We start from the raw sequence: 20193 nt of genomic DNA, 5'->3' as shown, positions 1-20193 counted from the left end.
CATTGGCCAAGGACAAGGAAGTAAGTTCAGGCAGGAATCTAATTTTAGGTTAAAACAGAGAAGTAATTTCAGTCAGGAATAAACTAAGTCTTAGGCTAGAACAAAGAAGTAGGCCTCGGGCATGAATATGACTGTGGGCTAGGAAAAGGAAGTAGGCTCAGGTATTTTTTGTCATCCTGATGAGCCCTTAGAAACAGTGATCACGAGAGTGATCCTGGGACTTTGTTTACTGCCTTGTTTGTTCTTTGACTATTTGCATCTATTGTATTGCTAGTTCCTCAACCTAGAACTGACCTGGTTTCTTTCATAAGCAGAGCCTCTGCGGATACAGGGAGGAGTCAGGGAACAATAGCTTTTTTGGGGATGCTTTGGGCTGATTGAAAGTCCTAATCTAAGGCCTGTTGGGTTTCCTGGGGAATATATTGTGGATGTGGGTCAGTGGGGTTGGAAGGTAAACTGCCTGTTCAATCTGTTTTGATTGTTACCAGGTTTTGTTTTAAAATGGGTCTTGCAATGTATTATGGTCAAGCTGGAGCATCATAGGCTATGTTGGAGTCAAGATGATGAATATTAAGGCCAGCATCCCAGGGGCATCTTTCCTCAGATCTCTCTCTAGATTGCTGCAAGGTCACAGATCACACGGAAAGCCCAGGCTGATTCTGTGTAAATTTTAAGTCACTCCTGCCCCCAGCTGGAGGACTCTTGTCAGGACAATGAATTTCGCCGTTGGGGGCTAACTTGGAATTACTTGCCTGGAAGTGGCTCAGCCTCTGTGACCTCAGTGAGCCTCGCTATAGCATATCCTGAAAGCTCGTGTCCTGTCCCGATCAAACTGCTACAGTTTGGGAGCCACGCAGCCTCGGGCTGGGAAAGTGTGTAATCTTATAGGTGTGGCCCAGCAGGTAAAGCGTAGTGCTTTATACTGGAGTGCCCTAGAGAAGCCTCGGGTGTTGGGATCTGGCAGAAGGAGCAGAATTAAAATTTCGGTAAAGCTTATAGTTAGTTCTGAAGTTTGTTGACAGCCTGGCATGTAGCAGAATTTTAGCAGAGCTGTCTCGGCTCTCGAGTAGCCTTTTGTCAGTGATTGTTATCTGAGATTTTATGCGGTTGTTCCTTTGAAGGATTCTCAGAGCCTTTGCATAACTTGGTATCTAGACATACCAGGCAAACTAGGAAGTCTCATATGGCTGAAAACTGCTTAAGGTGATGGTTCTTTCAAGACAACCTTTAGATCAGATAAGAAGTTTTGGTGTGCAGAAATTGACTTGCTAAAGGTATCTTTGTGTAACATTGAAGAGGCTCTGAAAAAGGGCTCTGAGTTTAATCCCCGAGAGGCTGATTCCCCTGCTACTGAGAAGCCTAAATTCATCCTGCAGCATCTCTTTCTTTGATCAATCATCTTGTGTAACCCAGAACACCAACACTGGTACTTGTTGATTCTGTTTTCTGAGATCAAGCAGTGGGAGGCCTTCAAGGTAAGACCTTAAAGTGCAGAATGCCATTGGAGGCTCTTGATCTAGTTTTTGTACGATAGCTGGAGAGGCTTGTCTTATAAAAATGTACAACCAGGATGGCTTGGACTTTCTGACTCTCAATGTCCAGATTAATATACTTGTCCATGGTTTTGGCTCGAAAGAGATCACGATTCTCAGAAGCCATCAATGCTATCCTCCATAGCTTGTCATACTTAATGGGTGTTTTATCCCTCCTACATGATTACTTCACTGATAGAGGTACTATCTCTAATAAGGTAATCATATAGTGTACCTAATCATATAGTTACCAGTGGGTCTTTCCCCTACTCTTTCCTGTAAGTGTCCTGATACAACCTGCAAAGCTTCCCATCCACCTTGCTATGGAAGCTAGCCTGGCTATAATGGAATTCTGAAGGTGAGCCCCATTATTTCATGGATGGTGCTAAATCTCAGATATGAGACTTTTCCTAGTGGTTAGAATGATATGGATACTTTTCTAGGTTAGGTCAAATGCCACACTGAGACTTTTGAATTCTTTAATGAAGGTGAAAGAAGTCCTAGCTAAATTAACCTATCTGGATTGCATTTGGGAAAGATTAGTGTCTTAGTTACGGTTCTGCTGCTGTGAAAAGACACCATGACCAAGGCAACTCTCATAAAGGAAAACATTTAATCAGAGGCTTGCTTACAGTCTTAGAGGGTTAGCCCATGATCATCATGGCAGGAAGCAGGCAGACATGGTATTGGAGCAGTAGCTGGAGAGCTTTATATTGTGATCTATACACACACACACACACCCCACAGATACAGTTCTACTAACTGGAGACCAAACATCCAAATGTGAGCCTATGGGGGCACTTTCACTCAAAAGTGAGGTTTAGTCAGAGACAGACAGAGAGGACATGCACAGGACCCACTAGGAACAAGAGCTGAGCCTTACCATCTCTGACTTTTCCCCTAAAAAGATTTTTATCACACATACACCACCCACACACACACACACACACACACACACACACACATACTCACAACCAAGAACAACTCTCCCCCCAAACCAAACAATAGCAAAGATACCTAACCCCTTCCTCTTCCCCTTTAGCCCCTGGAGGCTGCTCACCTGCTTCTGCCCTGAGATAAAGTCTATTCAGGTTTAGCACATATCATTCTTTTTGTGGCCCTATGACTCTAGTTTCTGGATTTGTTCATTTGTTTCATTTGTCAGTTGATAGCCATCTAACTTCTATCTGTTGCCTGTCGTTACGAATGCTGCTGTAGACATGAGATACAGGCATACACATACTGAATACATAGAGACATTCGTTCATTCTCACACACAGGAAGTGGGATCCTGCAAAGCCTGCAGCATCAGTGTTGTGGTTTCTTTGCTTCTAAACTACGGTGGTTATCTGTTTTTCCCTAGCAAGCCTAATGGACATGAGCAGGGTGACACGGGGCTTTGATCTGAATTTTGCTGATGACCAGGAATGTAGAGTCTGCTGCTCATTGTACATCTTCTAGAAGAAATGGTGATTCCCCCCTTTGTTCGTTTTTAAATTCTACTTCCTACTTTTTATTCATTTATTTGAGACAAGATCTCATGTAGCCCAGGCTGGACCTTGAACTGATCCTCCTGCTCACATTTCCCAAGTGCTGGGACTACAGACATGTGACCTTTTGAGGCTCTGATCGATGGTGAAGATTGTACATCTAGGGGTGAACAGGGGCTCTGGAGTTAGGCTTAACGATCTCCTCCTTGATCCACTCTGTCCTGCAGGATGAAATTTGGGTATTGGGGGTGGGAATGTGAGGTTACTGAATATGTTAAAGTGTCAAATGGTTTGTGTGTCCTTCTCCAAGAGGACATGTGTCCGTGTTTCTGACAGTTGCTCAGCTCCCTCATTGCTTTTGCCGGGAAAGACACAGAGTTCCCTGGGCAGCCGTTCTCCTCCAGGCTTCATTTGAGCAATGGCTGTTTCGCAACTGGCAGGAAAACATCTGCCTTCCATAAGCTCCCAGGCTGCAGCCAAGTGACTGGAATTTTCCTTCTTTAGCTAGCCAGGAGCATCCCGGCCCTGGACTGGAAGGCTCCTCCCTCCCCAACTGACAGCCAAAGAAACATTGAGTTGCAGATCTCCCCAGCCCCCACTTGCAACAGATTAGTTTGGGTGTGTGTGTGTGCATGCGTTTCTTTAGAGGAGGGCCTCACAGTGAGGCTGGCTTTAGGGATGTACAAGGGGTGTGAGAGCATGGGGCTGGGGAGACAGTAGATCTGGGGAAGTCCTAGTGTGCCTACTCTAAGCAGGAGGTGGAGACCTTGAAACAAGTTTTAGCCCTGGGACAAGTCTTGACCCCTGGAAGTTTGATACAGAGGTACCTTAACAGTCAACTAACTAGTCCTGAAGTAATTTGATCCTCAAAGCTTAAGTACCGCCCACTTCGGTATCCAGCCAATTCCCCACAGTAAGGCCCTCTGGAGACTAACCCACCAACAGGAAAAGGAAACTGCTAGAGAGAGGGCGGGCCAACAGAACCAGGGTAGCAGCAGCCATCCTCCAGACGGGGTGATTGTTCCAGAGTCAATACCATGAGCCACAATTCTCAAGCCTTCTTGCCTACCAATGCCGGACTTCCTCCAAGCTATGAGACAATCAAAGAGGAGTACGGGGTGACTGAGCTGGGGGAACCCAACAACTCAGCTGTTGTGAGGACCACCGTGATCAACATGCCCAGAGAAGTTTCTGTTCCTGACCATGTGGTCTGGTCCCTGTTCAATACACTCTTCTTCAACGCCTGCTGCCTGGGCTTCATTGCCTATGCCTACTCTGTGAAGGTGAGTGTGCTAGAGGGGGAGTGATGGTGTAAGAAGGTGTGTGTGAGCCTGAAGTTCTCCCTCTACTCGGATGGCACTGAGGTGTGAGTGTGGGGTTCTTTGTGTAAGACAGTGTGTGCACCCTTTCTCTCTCTCTCTCTGTGTGTGTGTGTGTGTGTGTGTGCCTGTGCCTGTGCCTGTCTGTCTCTGGTGTTGGTTATTTCTGATAGTCACAGAATGAAGCTGTCTGGGGATTCTGGGGCCAGATTTCCCCCCACCCCATTCCTGGAATGCCCCTTCACCTTTTAGACTGGGTCCCTAATCTGTGTGGAAAGTGAGGTATGCGGCCTGTGCTAGGGCCTACTGTATAGTTTGAGTTTGTGTGTGTGTGAAAAGAGGGTAGGGTTTCCCAGCCTGAGGGAGTGAGGCAGTGGGCAGGGAGGACATGGGGAAATAGAGCCAGAGCACCTGGCTCTCTGCTGGCCAGCTCCAGGGCCCCTTACTATCTGATTTCCTTCAGTCCAGGGACCGGAAGATGGTGGGCGATGTGATTGGAGCCCAGGCCTACGCCTCTACTGCCAAGTGCCTGAACATCAGCTCCCTGATCTTCAGTGTCCTCATGGTCATTATCTGCATCATTATTTTCTCTACAACCTCTGCGGTAGTCTTTCAGTCGTTTTCACAAAGAGTGCCACATTCTGGATTCTAGCTGCCCCAAGTTCCACGGTCCACATCTGGCCCTCCCCCCAGGCTGAGGCCCTGACCCTTTACCCTATGCGTATGCAAATGTTACCTTCACTTGTCTGTCCACAGTGGATTCAATAAAGTGCACTTGGTGGAAACTCTGGCTCTGACTCACTGCTGTCTGGTTCTGTACCGAGCTCACTCTGCTTCCTTCTTGTCTGAGGAGAGCTAGTGTCCTTAACTTGTCAGGCTCTGGTCTCCTGATGTGGGCAGCAGCCGACCTGTGGGTTTTCAACTGATCCAGGCAGAGTGGATCCGAGTATCATCTAACGCTGATGCCATGCTCCCAGGGTGCCCCTGAAGGGTGCAGAACTTTGAACAAAGGAGGCTTCGGTCTAGGAGTGAAGGGCACCCAGAGTCCTTTAAGGGAAAAGAAATCCTTAGCCAAGATATGTCCTCATTTCATGATGGCCTCTTGGATATGACTTCAGGCTCATGGTTTGGCCTGTACACAAAAGTTGTGTGCTGTGAGGTTTGTTGCCCTAACCCTTTCCTTACACACACACACACACACACACACACACACGGCACTCAGGTTTATGTAGGGGCCTGGAGTGGGTGAGGATTCCAGAATGTCTCTCGTGGTCTCTGAGTAGTAGGGAGGACGAAATGACAGTTCTGCTGGGCTCACGGAGGTTGTCTGCCTTGGCCCCCTGCTAACATGCCATGGCATCCCAGGAGTTCCTTCTAAAGGATGCTTCTTTCTGCCTACCCAAGCCTGGTACCAAAAAAATCAGACTGGGCTTCCAATGTCTGCAGGATATTTGGGTCCTGTCCAATAGTTCCTTGCTTCCCTAACCACCATGATGATTGTTGGTTTTTTTGTTTTGTTTTTTTTTTTTTGTTTTGTGTTTTTCAAGACAGGGTTTCTCTGTGTAGCCCTGGCTGTCCTGGAACTCACTCTGTAGACCAGGCTGGCCTTGAACTCAGAAATCCGCCTGCCTCTGCCTCCCAAGTGCTGGGATTAAAGGCGTGTGCCACCACCGCCTAGCACACCACAATGATTTGAATGTATCCAAAATCCCAGGAGTGACACAGCGAGCCCTCAAGTAGAGGTGCAAGTGGCAAGGCCCTGTGGGGCTTCAGCAAGGAGAAGGCCCGTAGTTTTTTTTTTTTTTTTTAAGTATGGTTTTTAACAGGAAGTAGCAGCAGCTGCTGGGAAGGGAGTCAGCTCCCTGCTGTGACATGCCAGTCTGAAAAATTCCTTTAATCTTTTAGAAATCTCATTATGACTCTGACATAAGAGAATTTCACAAGACAGTAGGCAGAAGTTGGAGCTTATTCAAAAAGAGTACCTATGGTAAAATATAAAGCACACTCAGGAGTGTGGGCTTCTGAGGGGTCACTGTTAAGTGTTTTCAGGGAGACTATATAGGATTTGGGGAAGCTTTTGGAATGTCATTGCTTATAAAGGGTTCTAAGAAACTATTCTCCCCTCTCTCCTTGTTCCGTAACTGAGGCTATAGAGTGACTCTGCAGGGACTTTGAATGGGGGCCATACTGGTAAGGTAAAACCAGGAACTGCTGGATCTCTGGTGAGATCTCTAGAAAATGGCAGGTTTATTGTTGGGAAAGGAGAAGGGCCTTTAGAAAGTTTAATTATGTTGGGATTCTTGACTCCAAGTTGGTGAGAGTTTCCAGGCTGAGTGCTTTTCCTTCCCATGGACACATGGCAGGAGGGGACAAGGGGAGTTGTGTGGTAGATCAGCAGGAAGACTTAGGACAGGCTGTGAGTTTAGACTGAGGGTTACTATTCACAGGGGGGAATTAAACAGAACATGACCTCAAGACCTTCCTGAAGCCGCATGAATCTCATCTGCTTAGTTCAGGGCTATTAGGGAAAACAAACTATACCCAATACCCTGGGTACCCAAAGCACTAGGAACTTTCTTGGGCTCAGGGCAGCTCCTCTACCATGAGGGAGAGCAACTACTCAGGTTCAGGAATTTGGTCCTGAGATTTCGGGGTCTGTCCTATCTATCACCAGGAGGTCACAAATCTGATGATATTTGGCTTCTGCAGTGGACCTATTGCTGAGGACGTCGCCCTGCCAACCTGTTACTGGATATCTATACAACGGGCCCCCATAGAAGAGTGGGCAATGCTCAGTGGACAGAAAGCATTGTGGAAGGTGGAACTAGAAGTCATATCGTGGGCCAGTGGATGGGCAAGAAGGACCAGGGTGTCATCAACTGCTTCCGAAGGTGCCAGGGCCCATCCTTCTCTCAGGCCAGCACTGTTCTCATTTCCCAAGAGGCCGACAGGGTGGAGGTACCAGTAGAGGTATCATAGCACACTTAGAACCAGATGTATTTTCCAAAGTTGCACTGGACAGATGTGTAAGTATAAGATGTGTGATGGTGTAAGGGTGTAGGTGCCAGGGTGTGGAGCAGCTAAGAGCACCGATTGCTGGCGAGTGAAGACTGAGGCGCTCTCAGAGATGCACAGCTGAGACTCCAGTGTCTCCAGGTTCTTGGCACTGCCAGAAACCAGAGGAGCACTGGGAGCAAGTTTTACTTTGGGTAGAGGGATTTACTCAAAGGCTGGGAGCTTCTGGATAGTTTCACCGCTGGGTTTTGGAAAGTTCATTCCCTCCCTCTCTCTCCCCATCCCCCTTCTCTCTCAAGACAGGGGTCTGGTCTAGAACTGTGTGGACCAGGCTGGCCAGGAGCTCACTGGGCTCTACCTGCTCTGCCTCTGGGTGCTGGGATTAAAGGTGTACGCTACCATTCCAGGCCTATGGCTAAGCTTTTATTGGGGAATGAATGGATTAGTCACGAGTTAAGGTGGGGTGAAGGGAGGGAAATCCCTGGGATGTCAGGTTTGTTTTTTCTCCAATACAGTCTCCTCCTTCCTTTGTCCTCATGCATAATGGGAGCAAGACATTTTATAGTTCTGATGATATTTAGATATCATTATAATGAAGCAAAGGTAGGTGGAGCTCATCGGCTCAGTTTGGGATGGTCTTGGTTTTCTCTGAGGAGTCACACGTCCTGGGGGAATCCAGGTCTGCGTTTGTGTCAGCCCCACCATGCAGCTTGCCTCTTTCTTTCTTTCTTTCTTTTTTCTTTTTTCTTTTTGGTTTTCAAGTCTGGGTTTCTCTGTATAGCCCTGGCTGTCCTGGAACTCACTCGGTAGACCAGGCTGGCCTCGAACTCAGAAATCCGCCTGCCTCTGCCTCCCAAGTGTGCCTCTTGCTTTCCTTGTGCCTTCTCTAGCTCACCTCATGAGGTAGACATGGCAAGACAGAAGGCAGACCTGTCTGTGAGGTCTGTGAGGGCTGGGCAGATGGCTCAGCAGTTAAGAGCATATGCTGCTCTTACAGAGGACCTGGGTTGATTCCTAGCATCGACCACAGGTGCGCCTGTCACTGCAGCTCTAGAAATTCAACACTTCTGGCCTCTGGGGGCACCTGCACTCATGTGTAGATACACAACCCCCTATATATAATTAAAAATAATAAAAATAAATATTTTTAATAAGAGATCTCTGAGATGAACAGAACGGGCAAAAAGAGCACCTACACAGATGGTGAACACCAAGGCACTGATGTACAGGCACTTGGCAGGTATAGGACTGGGATCCAAATATTACCCATCATTCTCCTGTCCCCAGGCTGGAGGAGACCAGATGACAAGGGACCTTGGAGAAACTCATCTGGGAGTCAAATACTCTGTCTAGGTCCCTGTCACCCTCCCTGACCACTGAAGCCTCTCTACATCAGGTTAGGGGCCCTCTCTCCCTTTTCACGTACTATCCTGGAGGGCCCAGCTCTGCTTGCTTGCTGTCTAGCGATCCGAGTGGGCATGAGCAGGAGGAACCAGGACTTTTGGCCTGAGCAGCTGAGGGAGGCTGGGCAATGGTGGGCGAAGGAGGATTAAGCTCTTGTTAAGGACACTGAGATCTCCTTTACCGAGGAGACTCTTGGCATGTGAGCCAAGAGTTAGACTTCCTGCTGGACATGCATTGAGTTCTTGGCACACACAAGTATCTGAGCCCTCAAGGAAACTATTCCACTCACATTTTTAGGACTGGAAAGGGCAGGACTAACAGCTAAGGAGACTGAAGAGGATCTACCTGGCCAGGAGCTGGCGAGAACGCCTATCACAGGGAGTGGTGAGGAGCTTCCTACAGTTTGCGGTGGGAAGGCGGCATTCTCCTTCAGCCTTCCTTTCTGCCTGCTATCTTCTTAGCCTTCATCTCTAGCAGGTATGTATTTGTTGTCCCAGTTGTGCATGTCAGCAGGTGCCATGATCAAAGCCTGGATTCTGAGTGCCAGAGGGCTGTGGAATATGCAGCTCTAGTTTTGAGGTCAGAGCCCTGGCTGTTCCCTGAAACTGAGGCAGCCTCATGTTCTCTCAGCCCTAGGGTCCACCATGGAACTGTTTGCAGCCAGTGTCCTTGGGACAGCCTTTTTGTGAACAATTGAGACAGCAGGGGGACTCTGGGTGGTCTCCAGTCACTGCCCATGTGGTGCAGTGGCCTTTGGTGGGGTCTTTTGAGAGGGGTGGGGGATGCTGGGGTGTAAGGGCGGGCCACTCCATTTGGCAGGCTGAGGCTGTAATTTGTGATATATATAGCGGGTGGAGCTGGCCAGCCAGGGAGGGTGGTGCGGGGCTATAAGCAGGCTGGGTGCTCAGAGAGCACAAGTCTCAGGAAGACACGGCGCTGGAACCCATGGACACTTCATATCCCCGTGAGGACCCCCGGGCCCCATCATCCCACAAGGCTGATGCTGCAGCCCACACGGCCCTCTCCATGGGAACACCCGGCCCTACACCACGAGACCATATGCTCTGGTCTGTCTTCAGCACGCTGTACCTGAATCTGTGCTGCCTTGGTTTCCTGGCGCTGGTCCACTCTGTCAAGGTTGGCTTCAAGGCTCGTGGGAAGGGAGAATGAGTGTGGGGTGGGAGGTGATGTGGAGTGGGGGGAGGGGGTGCCGGTGGGTCAAAAGAAAAGTCTATGAGGGTGTCTGTTTGCATAGTCACAGTACCTCACCAAGTTTGGATATGTGGACTGTTCACAGGAGAGGAAGGCCTGGCTATATAGTCTCCCTCAAAGGGCAAAGTCCTTAAAGGTTGCCCATAGAGGAATTCCCACTGTAGTTCCTGAGTAGCACCGAGTTCCTGGTTTCCCATAGGACTCCTCTCCCACGGGAGGCTCTCAGAGGGTGCTGCTGACCCAGAATGGCCACTGAGTCTCTATCGGCAGCCTTTATTTAGGCTGACACGATCATGGTTTAGGACCCTGCCAAGCGTCAAGCTGTTGCATGTTAGAGACTGTAGAGGAACTGGGCCCGGCCCAGGGGAATGTCTCCACAAGCCAGAACCCCCCCATCAAGATTTTGAGTTCAGCCTGTGCCCTACAGTTGCTCTGGGTGGTCCTCTAGACACCATGAACATGTTAACCTCTTGGTTCTGGTGCTGCCCTGCAGGCCCGAGACCAGAAGCTAGCTGGGGACCTGGAGGCTGCAAGGCAGTACGGCTCCAAAGCCAAGTGCTACAACATCCTGGCTGCAATGTGGACGCTGGTGCCCCCATTGCTGCTCCTGGGACTCGTGGTGACTGGCGCCTTGCACCTGTCCCGGCTAGCCAAAGACTCTGCGGCTTTCTTCAGCACCAAGTTTGATGATGAGGACTATAACTGAGAGTTCTGAGCCTGCCCTGAACCAAGGACAACCCTGCCAGGTCAGCTGTGCCCAACACCAGCTCCTGGGAGTCATAGCCTACTATGGCACCTCTATCCCTGCCCAGCCATGACCCCAGAAGCCACCCTCTTGTCCACGATGTGTATTCGATACTGACCCACTCAGATCCCTCAGATTTAACCTCTAACTTAGAGGGTCCTCTGTGCCTGGCTTTGCCCCCTTTTGCCACCTACCAGGCTGAGCCTCGTTCATGATTAAAGGTGTCAGATTCCAGAAATGTGTGGGCTCTTCCTTCATGGTGGTAGTTGTGTAGGGAGCCCCAGCACCAAATCATCTGGCCAACCCCCAGTCATCTTATTCTGTCTGCTTGGCTGCCTGACTACTGCTTTTGCTTAGTGGCCTGTGGCTTCTGGGGTGGAGGAGCCTAAGTATTTTAGGATGAAGTTTGGGAACTCAGGCCTTTGATTCCTACTGCCCTGTGGTTTGATGGGCCGTGTCCCAGAACTTGTGAGGGGCGTGCCCTGACTCTACATATGCCACAGTGGTCTTCTTCCCTCCTGGGTCAGTTAGGACTGTGGGGAAGGTAGGCAGAGTCCATTTTCTATTCAGGACTGGAGACTGGATTCACAGTGGACAACAACACTGTCCACACAGACACACAGACATTTACAGCCTGCTTCCCACATTTCCTTACTCACACATGGTCAGAAGCAGACAGGCGGTGGCACTAAGTGAATGTTCTCATGTCAATTCTCTCTGTGTGTCATGTGCCCCGGCTTCCACGGAGGTCTCTGCCTAGCTGCCCGACTTGGAGACTCTAGGTAGTTCCGCACCCTGTTCCGTGCCTGTAGCCAGCAGCTGACCTTGAGGAGCTCCAAGCTACTGACAGTGTTCCAAGCCAACCCTAGGAGATAAGGCCTTTGGCTGATCTATGTGTGTCTGGGGATGAAGCTAGCGCTGGTCACTAGTCCTGTTATGGACCAGAGACAAGGACAGTGTCTCACTGTGCCTAGATAAAGATGGAGGCAGTGTGCTGACCATGAGCCACTGGTCTAGTTCATTAGAAGGTCAACTCCTGCTGGCTACAGGGACTTGTGTGCTCCTGAATAGATGTCTCCAAACATGGGATATTTTGCCAGCCACCATATAGAGTGAGGGATTGCCTGGTCTGTGCCCCAGCGCTAAGAACACAGTGTGTGGTCAAGTCAGTGAAGTGGCAACAGCAGCACCTTCCCTTGCCCCAGGCTGCTAGGCTAGACCCGATTGATCAGCTGTGCCAGCCTACAGGCTCTACCTCCCTCCACGGCCCCAGAAGCTTACCATACTACATGCACAGAGGTGACCACATACGTATAGATAGTATACACACCTAGGTACTGGGCTATTCTATTCTCAAGTGCCATGCCACCAAGCAACCTGCCAATGCTCGTGCCCAGTCCTGTCTTTGAGGCAATAAATGAGCATCCACTCCTGCCAAGGTAGCTCCTGGCCCACCATAGAGAAAGTGGAGGGAGACACAAGGGCCCCATGTTGTCCCTAAACTTTGAAATTACATCACCATTCAGCCCCCGGTGCAAAGGGACATGAATCCATCACACACTCTGACTTCAGCCTTTGCCAGCACTGACTTTAATTAGGCAAGTTGGCTTGGTACAGGGGCACAGGTTTTACCAGGATCATGGTCCTATGCTATGAGCCTTGTTCTGGAGAAACACTAAGAACCAGGAGTGACGCCTGAGCAGCTTCTCAGCCCTGATGGCCAGGACTATGGTCTGGAACCCTGTCCATCTGACTCCAGTTCCTCTGGTCACCAGTCTGATGTTCATCTACCCTGTCCTGTGATAACACTGCCTTCCTTCTCACAGGCTGCATGGTTAAGGACAGCTATCGCCCTAGCCCAGTATGCTAGATACCATCTGACGTCAAGAGGACGTCAAACTAGGAAGTTCAAAGCCACAAACCTTTGAGCACTTGGCTAGCCCTGCCTGGTGCCAACTGCCTGCCACAGGAAGCTCTTGTTTGGTGTAGCTAAGCCCCTGACTCAATGACTTACTTGCTGGCCACTTTCTCAGGAGAGCTGCTGGCCATTTCCCACCTAGCCTGTTGACCAGAGTATTCCAGAGACCGGAGGTGTGAACAAGGAAGTGAAGGCCTAGAGAGACAGGAAGATGGGGAGCTAAGGGGTAGGGTGCTGGGATCATACCAAAGCAAAGGACACATGAGGCTCTAGATAGCCCAGGACTGGAGAGGGTGAGGAGAGGAAGAAGAGAGGGTGGAAGGGACAGAGGGAACACTCTGTAGCCCTACAGCTTCAGGGCAGGATCTGGATTGAGAGATTATGGGGTTGGGGATGTAGCTGAGGGCAAAAGAGTGTCCCGGAGGTACTGAAAGAGACTTCTAATGTCAAAACTCCTATCAGGAAACACTGAAGAATTTCTGGGCAGCTATGGGGGATGACCTTTGTATCCGGCCAGCTGAGTGGGGAAAGGAGACCTTCTGTCCTGCAAGAGAGAGGGTTAATCCTTGAGGGCATGGACCAAGACACCTGGGTCACATGCTCAAAGGCTTTTCCCTACCTGGTGTCAGAGGAAGCCGGGCCAGTGATGGCCACAGCTCAGCTTCTAGCAGAGGTGCCCAGGGCTCTGCACGGGCTGTGACCTCAAGTGTCACCAAGTCCTTGGAAAAGGTGAAGTTGAGCTTGTTCCCCAGGTAGGAGATACCAGAGACAGACACTCTGGAGACCAGTTCTGGACACAGGGGGTCAAAGGTCACACCTGCCTCAGTGATCCTGTGGAGAGAGCTATGTGAAGAGGGCTGGGATAAGTGGGAATTCACCGCTGGACGCTGCACTCACCTGAATCCTGTGCACCCGAAGAGTGTTGCCTGCAGGAAACCCCCCATGCCTGTCAAGAAGTTCACTGCACCAGACCCATCTGCATTCTCTGTCCACACCTGCAGGAAGCAAGGGTGACTGTCACCTGGGGCTATTATCCTAGGGTCAGGTAGGACCTTTACCTTGCTGAGACTACCACAGCGGGAGAAGATTCAGGGAGTGAGTGTGGGGTAGGTGCCAGACTGACCTTGAAGGGCTCAGTGACATTGGCGAAACTCCTGCTTAGGTGGACCTGAGCCCTTGAGGGGTCCTTTAGTTCCATCCAGCCCACAGCAAACATGCTCTGAAGTTAGAATTCAAATAGGAAGCAGTTAGACCCACCATGTGGGAAGGCAGGTGAACACAGTGGGGCAAGACTATGCACCAGGCTCCTCACCCAGGTCATGGCAGGGCCCCAGGGAGATGTCACGGCCTCATAAGTCTCCAGGTTTTTCCTTCGGATGTCAGGTCTCAGGGGAAAGAGGACTGGGTATCCCAGGAGCACAACATCTGCCTGCTTCACTTCTTCTCCTGATTTGGGGGGAGGGGTAGCAGGCTAGGGATAGGTTATTGGTTAAAAAGATGAGAGTGTGTCAGGGTGAGCGTGGGGGTTTGACCAAGCAGAGGGCCTTTAGAGGATTCAGTACCACTCACCACGCTCATAGCCATCAAACTCAGGGTGGAAGTTGTGCTCAGAGTCAAACGGTACCTTGATCCTATCAGCCACCTCCAGCCACTGTTTGGGGATAGGCAAACCCAAGTCCTTGGCCAAAGCAGCAGCGAAGTGCAGGCTGGAGAGGGGACAAGTCACAGTTGCGTGGCTTCTGACTGGGCCCTGTCTGCTGTGCTGGGGCTAAGGGTACGCGAAGGGGAAGTTTTATGTCTGACCTGTTCTGGACCAGGACGTTGGTATACACAGAGTTGTTGACTCCTGAGTGGTACTCATCAGGGGGCATGACTCCTGGTCACAGAGGGCCACATGACAGTTAGTGTAGGAGCTCAGGACATGCCCTTCCATGAGAAGCCCATGGTGAGCTGGCCACTGCACTCCCTGGTCCTCACCTTTCAGGTGATACATCTTGTCGTGGGAGCTCCATTCTACACGGCTGCACCAAAACTCAGCCACAGAACTGACCACATCCCAGCCACCATACTCTTGGAAGAGCTGCTGGTCCTGGAGAGTGAGAACAGGGTAAAAGACCAGGCACGGAAGAGGGCCACTATGTAGGAACACAGAGAAAGCCATGTCTGGCTTCCGAAGTCCCTGTTCACACAGCTTCCAAGGCCCTGGGGTGGAGTGTGTTCGTGAGGTACATGGGCACACATCGGACAGGGCCTCACCCGAGTGTAATAGTAGTAGAGCTGAAAGGCCAACACCACAGCCCCGTTGATGTGGATCTCCTGGGTCCCATAAATGTCCTCAGGGCAGACCTCCAGGCCAGTGTGCGCACTCTCCCAAGCAAACTTGGCTCCCTACGAGGAAAGAAGACAGGATGGTCAGGTCTTGATCTGGGGAGGGGGCAGTCCAGCCCTACCAGAGGGGCAATCTTTTGTGAAGGAAAGGAAAAGAGGAAGTATGGGACTCTTGTGGCCACTGAATGGTACTGGGAAGACCTTGGGGCAGGGGCTTATGGGGTGGTAGCCAGACCCCACTCATTACCTGGTAGCCCAGGTTCTGGGCATTCTTCAGGGCTCCCCCCAGCGTACGGACTCGGTACTCTAGGATGGCCCTGGCAGCCTCTGGATGGAACATCAAAATATTTGGGAACATCCAGAGGTCCTGAGAGATGAACCATTTGGAGGTAAACAGGAGTCCATACCTTCTCTGTCCCTTACTCTTACATACTGCCCATATTCTACCCTGCTCGGGCTTCCAACCAACACACAGCCAAGCAGGCAGCTGGGGGCTTCCTCCGTCCCTACCCTCTGGCCAACCCTTTGCCTCTTCGAGTCCATTTCTTGCTTACCCAGACCTACCTGGGGCCTCCCCAGCTTGCCCACTCCAGTGCTATCTTTCCAGCCTAGATAGCCCAGAGTTCTGGTTATCAGTCCAGACAGTATCAGGAGAAGCTCATGGGTACTAGTTTGCATCAGGTCTCTAGGGTGAGCTTGCTCTCTGACAGTCTGAACTCAGCTTTCTTTGGTTTCATCTGTCGAATGGGCCACAGTGCAGACTTCACAAGGTGTCCGATGTGGGAGTGGCCTTGAGCCTTCCCTCTCACTACTCCTTCACACAGTGGCCACTGGTCTCCATATGCTACAGCACTGCCTTCTCCAGCCCTTGCTTCCCTGCACCTAGCTACTCCTGACAGTCACAGACCTTTCTAGACTGTATCTCTACTTGTATCATTCTTCCACAAAGTCTCTGTGGCTCTTTTAGTCCTTTAGTAAGCTCCAGGCTCGCACCTGGCTCACCCTGAGGTTCTAGTGGTCTTGGCCTGCTGTGAGGTTCCCTCTCTGCCTTCAAATGTTGCACCCCCTCAGCCTTTGGGCCTTCTGTTGCTCTAACCTGGACCACTCTTTTCTACCACAGTGCTACACACCCTTCTTCTGAGAAACCATCTCTTCCAGGAAGCCCTCATATCTAGAGCTCCCATGTTTGGTCTTTATCTCAGGCAGTGCAAAGGCGATGCTGGAACTCTGCATGCAGTTCTCCCTGTGCAGGATAGGATGTACCTGATCCCAGAAGATATGGCCCCAGTAGCATTCCTCCCGACTCCCATTGGAGAGGCCTCCGGGGCTAAGCCCATGGCTGATGGATCCTTGAGTGTCAGGCTGGGGAAGCTCACTGAACAGGTAGTAGAGAGAGGCACGAAGGGCCTGGCGCAGGGCCAGGGGCCCAGCCACATCCAGGCCACAGCCTTCCCAGAGCTGGCCCCAGGAGTCTGCGTGGATTGTATACAGAACTCCCCTGGTCTGCAGCTGTAGGGCCTCAGCAAAGCAGCCCTGGACTTCAGCCTGGCTGGTAGCCACAACTGTCAGAAACTCCCAGGTCCTGTCCTCCTCCTCTTCCCCAAGGGTCAAGGCTGGGGGAACTGGCATCCATAGCATATGCACTTCCTGCTGTGGCTCTCCAGGCTGCTCAGGGGTGAGTGTGTGGCCATGCAGGTACCTGCAAAGGCATAGCTGAATCTTAAGAAAGGACTCTCCTCTCTCTCTCTGTCTACATAGATTTATCCAGTGTATTCCTTACCGGAGTCCCTGGAAGTCTGGCCCCACATGCAAGTCCAGGTCTGGGCTTTCTGGGGAGAAGTCTGCCCGTAATGTCACTGTGATGGGCTTGTTCTCCGTGGTCAAGCGTGCAATGGACACACTGAAGACCAGTACATGGGATAACACACGGTGAGCATAGATGCACTGGGAAGCCCGGAAGCTGGGGCCTTCCAGGGTGTGGAGAAAGGAACCTAGGGGAGGGTTGGGGAAAGTCAGACAGTCAATACCACAGAGCACCAGAACCTTCCTGGGCTGGGAGTGGGGTCGTTCAGACCTCAGGCTGCCTCTCCCCACTGTGTAGTGGGCCCGCCCAGATGAAAAGAAAGCAAGACCAACCACAGAGGCCTCATCTTGGGCAGCCTTTTCATGCTTTTTTTTTCTTCCTTAAATTAAAGGCCATTTGTTTACTTATTTTTGAGCTGGGTCTTGGTGTGTATTGGAGGCTGAGCTCCTGTTCTCCATATTCCTGCCCCAACCTTCCCACTACCAGTGCCAAGGTTACAGCCCCCAGTCACATACTGAATTTGCGGCCCCTTTCTCTACTTCGTGGACAAGTGAGGAGTCCCTCTCACCCATAGCAATAGCCTGGCATGGATTGGTGGCAGCTAACCTGTGTTGGTGTCCAGGGTAAAGGTCTCTGCCAGCTGCTCTGTTCCTGCAGGGGCTTCTAGCTGGACATTGAGGGGGCTGGGTAGAATTGCCCGGTGAGTGTCGCCCCCAGCTCCATTGTATACACCGTTTATATGGATGGTGTCATGATATACACGTGTACCTAGGTACGAGTTTGTCACAGTGGCCCAGAGTCTGGGGTCACTGGGCAGACAGTGGGCACCGAATATGGTTGCATCATCTTCAGAGCCGTCCATGGAAAGCTATCTCAGTCCAGGTGGCCTGGAGAAGACAGTTAACAGTGACTAGCCGGACTTCCCTCTGCAGACTGACAGTAAACTTAGCCAATCCCCATAGACGGGGTGAGGGGAGTAAGGGGCTAGCTGGGTAGCTACCCTAAGAGTTGCGCCAAGAACATTCTTAAATCAAGAAGACTGCCAGGAATTCAACTGAATCTGTAAACAAGCTCCTTCAGCACCCATGGCAGACCTCCCTCTTGTGAGGTCCTGACCCATCTTCCTGACGTAAGATGAGCTGAGGGAGTTTTGTGAGGGCCCTAAATCCTCAGGGAGGTTGAGGCCGGACGGTGGAGAAAGAGGAACCCTGAGATTTGGAGAGGGACAGCAAGAAGAGGCGTTGGGATTGGGGAGGAGGAACCGGATGGGGTAGATGACGATGGTGGGGTGGGGTGGAGGGTGGCCTGGGGCCGCAACTGGGGAGGAGCTGGACTTGCTCGGGAAATGGAAAGAGGAAGCCTGTGTGTGGGCAGGGGGAGGGGGAAAGGGGCGGAGAGGAGGGTCGCGGGTTGTCCAGATGAGAGACTAGGGAATAAAGGGACCAAAAAGGGTTCGGAGTACTTGGCGAAAGAGGGTGAGGGCGGGTTGAGGAAGAAGGTACGGGCTGTTTTTGTAACTCACCGCTGCCCTCTCCAGACAGTACGGGGCCCCGGTGTAAGTAGGCTCTGTGGGTGCGAGCTGCCCCTGGCGGGAGGAAGAAGAAGCTGTCCTGCCGCGTGGCAGGTGGGCGGGGCTGAGTCTAGGCGGAACCTGGGAAACTGTCATGATCTCTGGGGAAGAGACCACGCAATAGGAATAGGGGTTAGTTGAGCTTTGGCTCTAAGATGTATGTAAGGGTGGGACAGACTTGAGATCCCACTCTACAGTGCCGTTTAGTGACTAGAAAGGACACTGGCCATTTAAGGAACAGAACACGTGAAAGAAAAGCCCACCTCACACAAACATGAGAGAGGTGGGTGCTCTGTAAAGGTCCCACAGCCGAACGCTTTTTAGATTTTCTCCTTAGCTCAAGGGACCTTTCCTATTTAGGGAAATGATTTTATTTTTATGTTTTATTTTTGAGTTGTTGGCCTGGAACTTGCTATGCAAACCAAGCTGGCCTCAAACTCACTGAGATCCAACCTACTTCTGCCTCCGCAGTGTTGAGGTTAAAGATGTAAACCCTACACTGAGTAGTATTTATTTATTTTGATTTAATTAAAATATAATTACATCGTTTCCTCCTACTCCTCCCATGTATGTCCCGCCCACATTCACAGGATGTATATATATTTTTTTAAAGATATATTTATTTATTTTATGTATATGAGTACACTGTAGCTATCTTCAGACACACCAGAAGAGGGCATTTGATTCCATTACAGATGGCTGTGAGCCACCATGTGGTTACTGGGATTTGAACTCAGGACCTCTGGAAGAGCAGTCAGTGCTCTTAACCACTGAGCCATCTCTCCAGCCCAGGATGTATATTTTTTAAAGAGTTTTTTAAAGTTTATTTTATGTATATGAGTGCTCTATCAGCATGTGTACCTCCATGCTAGAAGAGAACATCAGAACTTATTGTAGATGGTTGTAAGCCACCATGTAGTTGCTGGGAGTTGAATTCGGGACTCCCAGAAGAAGAGCCAGTGCTCTGAACTGCTGAGCCGTCTATCCAGCCTCAGGGCCTCTTTTTAAACCATTGTTGTTATATGTACATATAAATGAATAAATGGATAAACACAGCCTGTGAGTCTGTTCAGTGTTGCATTTGAGTACAAGTTTGCGGGGCTGGCCACTTGGTATTGGAACACCGAGAGCAGCTGTAAAACCAAAACAGGTATCACACTGATGTTAAAGAGCCAATGTCGTACATTGTTATTAGGTCTCCTACAAGAACATGGTTCTGCTTAAGCCTAGTGTATCCTGCAAACCATGTTTTTCAACCTATGCTGAACTTGTGACTCCATCATGTGTGCCCACCCCTTTGCCTAAAATAAACTCCTGAACCTGTGATATGATTGTCCTTTTGCCTTACAAAAATGTCTTCCTAGATACCTTGATGACTGTCTTTCCACATGATGTTTTCTTGCACTTCTTTTTATTGTCTCCTTTCTAACAGCCGATTATCCCTACATCTGTTTTCTATCAGCCCTAACCTTTCCCCATAAAAGGAACCTCAAAAGCCAGTGAGGGGCTGCTTTCTGAAATCCCAACTTGGGAGAGGCAGCCAGCTGGCCAGTTGTAAATACAGCTTGCTTTAATCAGACACTCAGGAATTGTTTGGTTTTCTTCCCCCGCCCCCCAGGTCTAAAAGAGGTTCATCCCCGGGGAAGACTAATTGTTCCTCCTTCTGCAAGAGCTAATTGATTGTAGCTCTTCATCTAGGAGCGAGACTCCATGAGCTTTCCCTAGCTACATTTGGACATGGACTGTGTTAGCTTCTACTAGGTTCCTCCCAGGGACCTAGCAAAGGCCAGCGCTGCCAGGTGATGGACTTCTCTCTCTCTCTCTCTCTCTCTCTCTCTCTCTCTCTCTCTCTCTCT

At 50.4% G+C, this 20193-nt stretch overlaps 3 protein-coding genes across 6 annotated transcripts; 2 read left to right on the top strand and 1 right to left on the bottom strand.

Moving 5' to 3' along the window:
- The first annotated feature begins 3875 nt into the window (after positions 1–3875).
- LOC114638465 (interferon-induced transmembrane protein 2) lies at positions 3876–5131 on the top strand. The gene is made up of 2 exons (XM_028786903.1): positions 3876–4305; positions 4805–5131. The coding sequence occupies exons 1-2, from the start codon at positions 4060–4062 to the stop codon at positions 4991–4993; spliced, it is 435 nt and encodes a 144-aa protein (XP_028642736.1). The 5' UTR covers positions 3876–4059; the 3' UTR covers positions 4994–5131.
- A 4550-nt stretch (positions 5132–9681) lies between these two features.
- Ifitm5 (interferon induced transmembrane protein 5) lies at positions 9682–10955 on the top strand. The gene is made up of 2 exons (XM_028787012.1): positions 9682–9897; positions 10466–10955. Exons 1-2 carry the CDS (start codon positions 9706–9708, stop codon positions 10676–10678), a joined length of 405 nt encoding a protein of 134 aa, XP_028642845.1. The 5' UTR covers positions 9682–9705; the 3' UTR covers positions 10679–10955.
- Positions 10956–12280: 1325 nt separating this feature from the next.
- Pgghg (protein-glucosylgalactosylhydroxylysine glucosidase) lies at positions 12281–18542 on the bottom strand. Of its 4 annotated transcripts, none has more exons than XM_028787011.1 (14): positions 18290–18542; positions 17374–17654; positions 16744–16954; positions 16227–16662; positions 15211–15330; positions 14892–15023; positions 14613–14724; positions 14439–14511; positions 14205–14341; positions 13948–14081; positions 13759–13854; positions 13533–13630; positions 13255–13466; positions 12281–13179 (listed from the first exon to the last, which is right to left on the bottom strand). In XM_028787011.1, the coding sequence occupies exons 2-14, from the start codon at positions 17627–17629 to the stop codon at positions 13094–13096; spliced, it is 2103 nt and encodes a 700-aa protein (XP_028642844.1). In that variant the 5' UTR covers positions 17630–17654; positions 18290–18542; the 3' UTR covers positions 12281–13093. The 4 variants fall into 4 exon arrangements, 2 of the variants coding, with proteins under 2 accessions (XP_028642844.1, XP_028642843.1); XM_028787010.1 differs by having other exon boundaries at positions 12281–13174; positions 18290–18384; XR_003713889.1 differs by having other exon boundaries at positions 13059–13174; positions 13255–13425; positions 18290–18384.
- Positions 18543–20193: the final 1651 nt, after the last annotated feature.

This window comes from Grammomys surdaster, unplaced genomic scaffold (genome assembly GCF_004785775.1).
Source record: "Grammomys surdaster isolate TR1022 unplaced genomic scaffold, NIH_TR_1.0 125603, whole genome shotgun sequence".
Taxonomy (NCBI): Eukaryota; Metazoa; Chordata; class Mammalia; order Rodentia; family Muridae; genus Grammomys; species Grammomys surdaster.
Note: the sequence above shows the minus strand (reverse complement) of the source record. Positions and strands in the feature narration are given on the sequence as shown.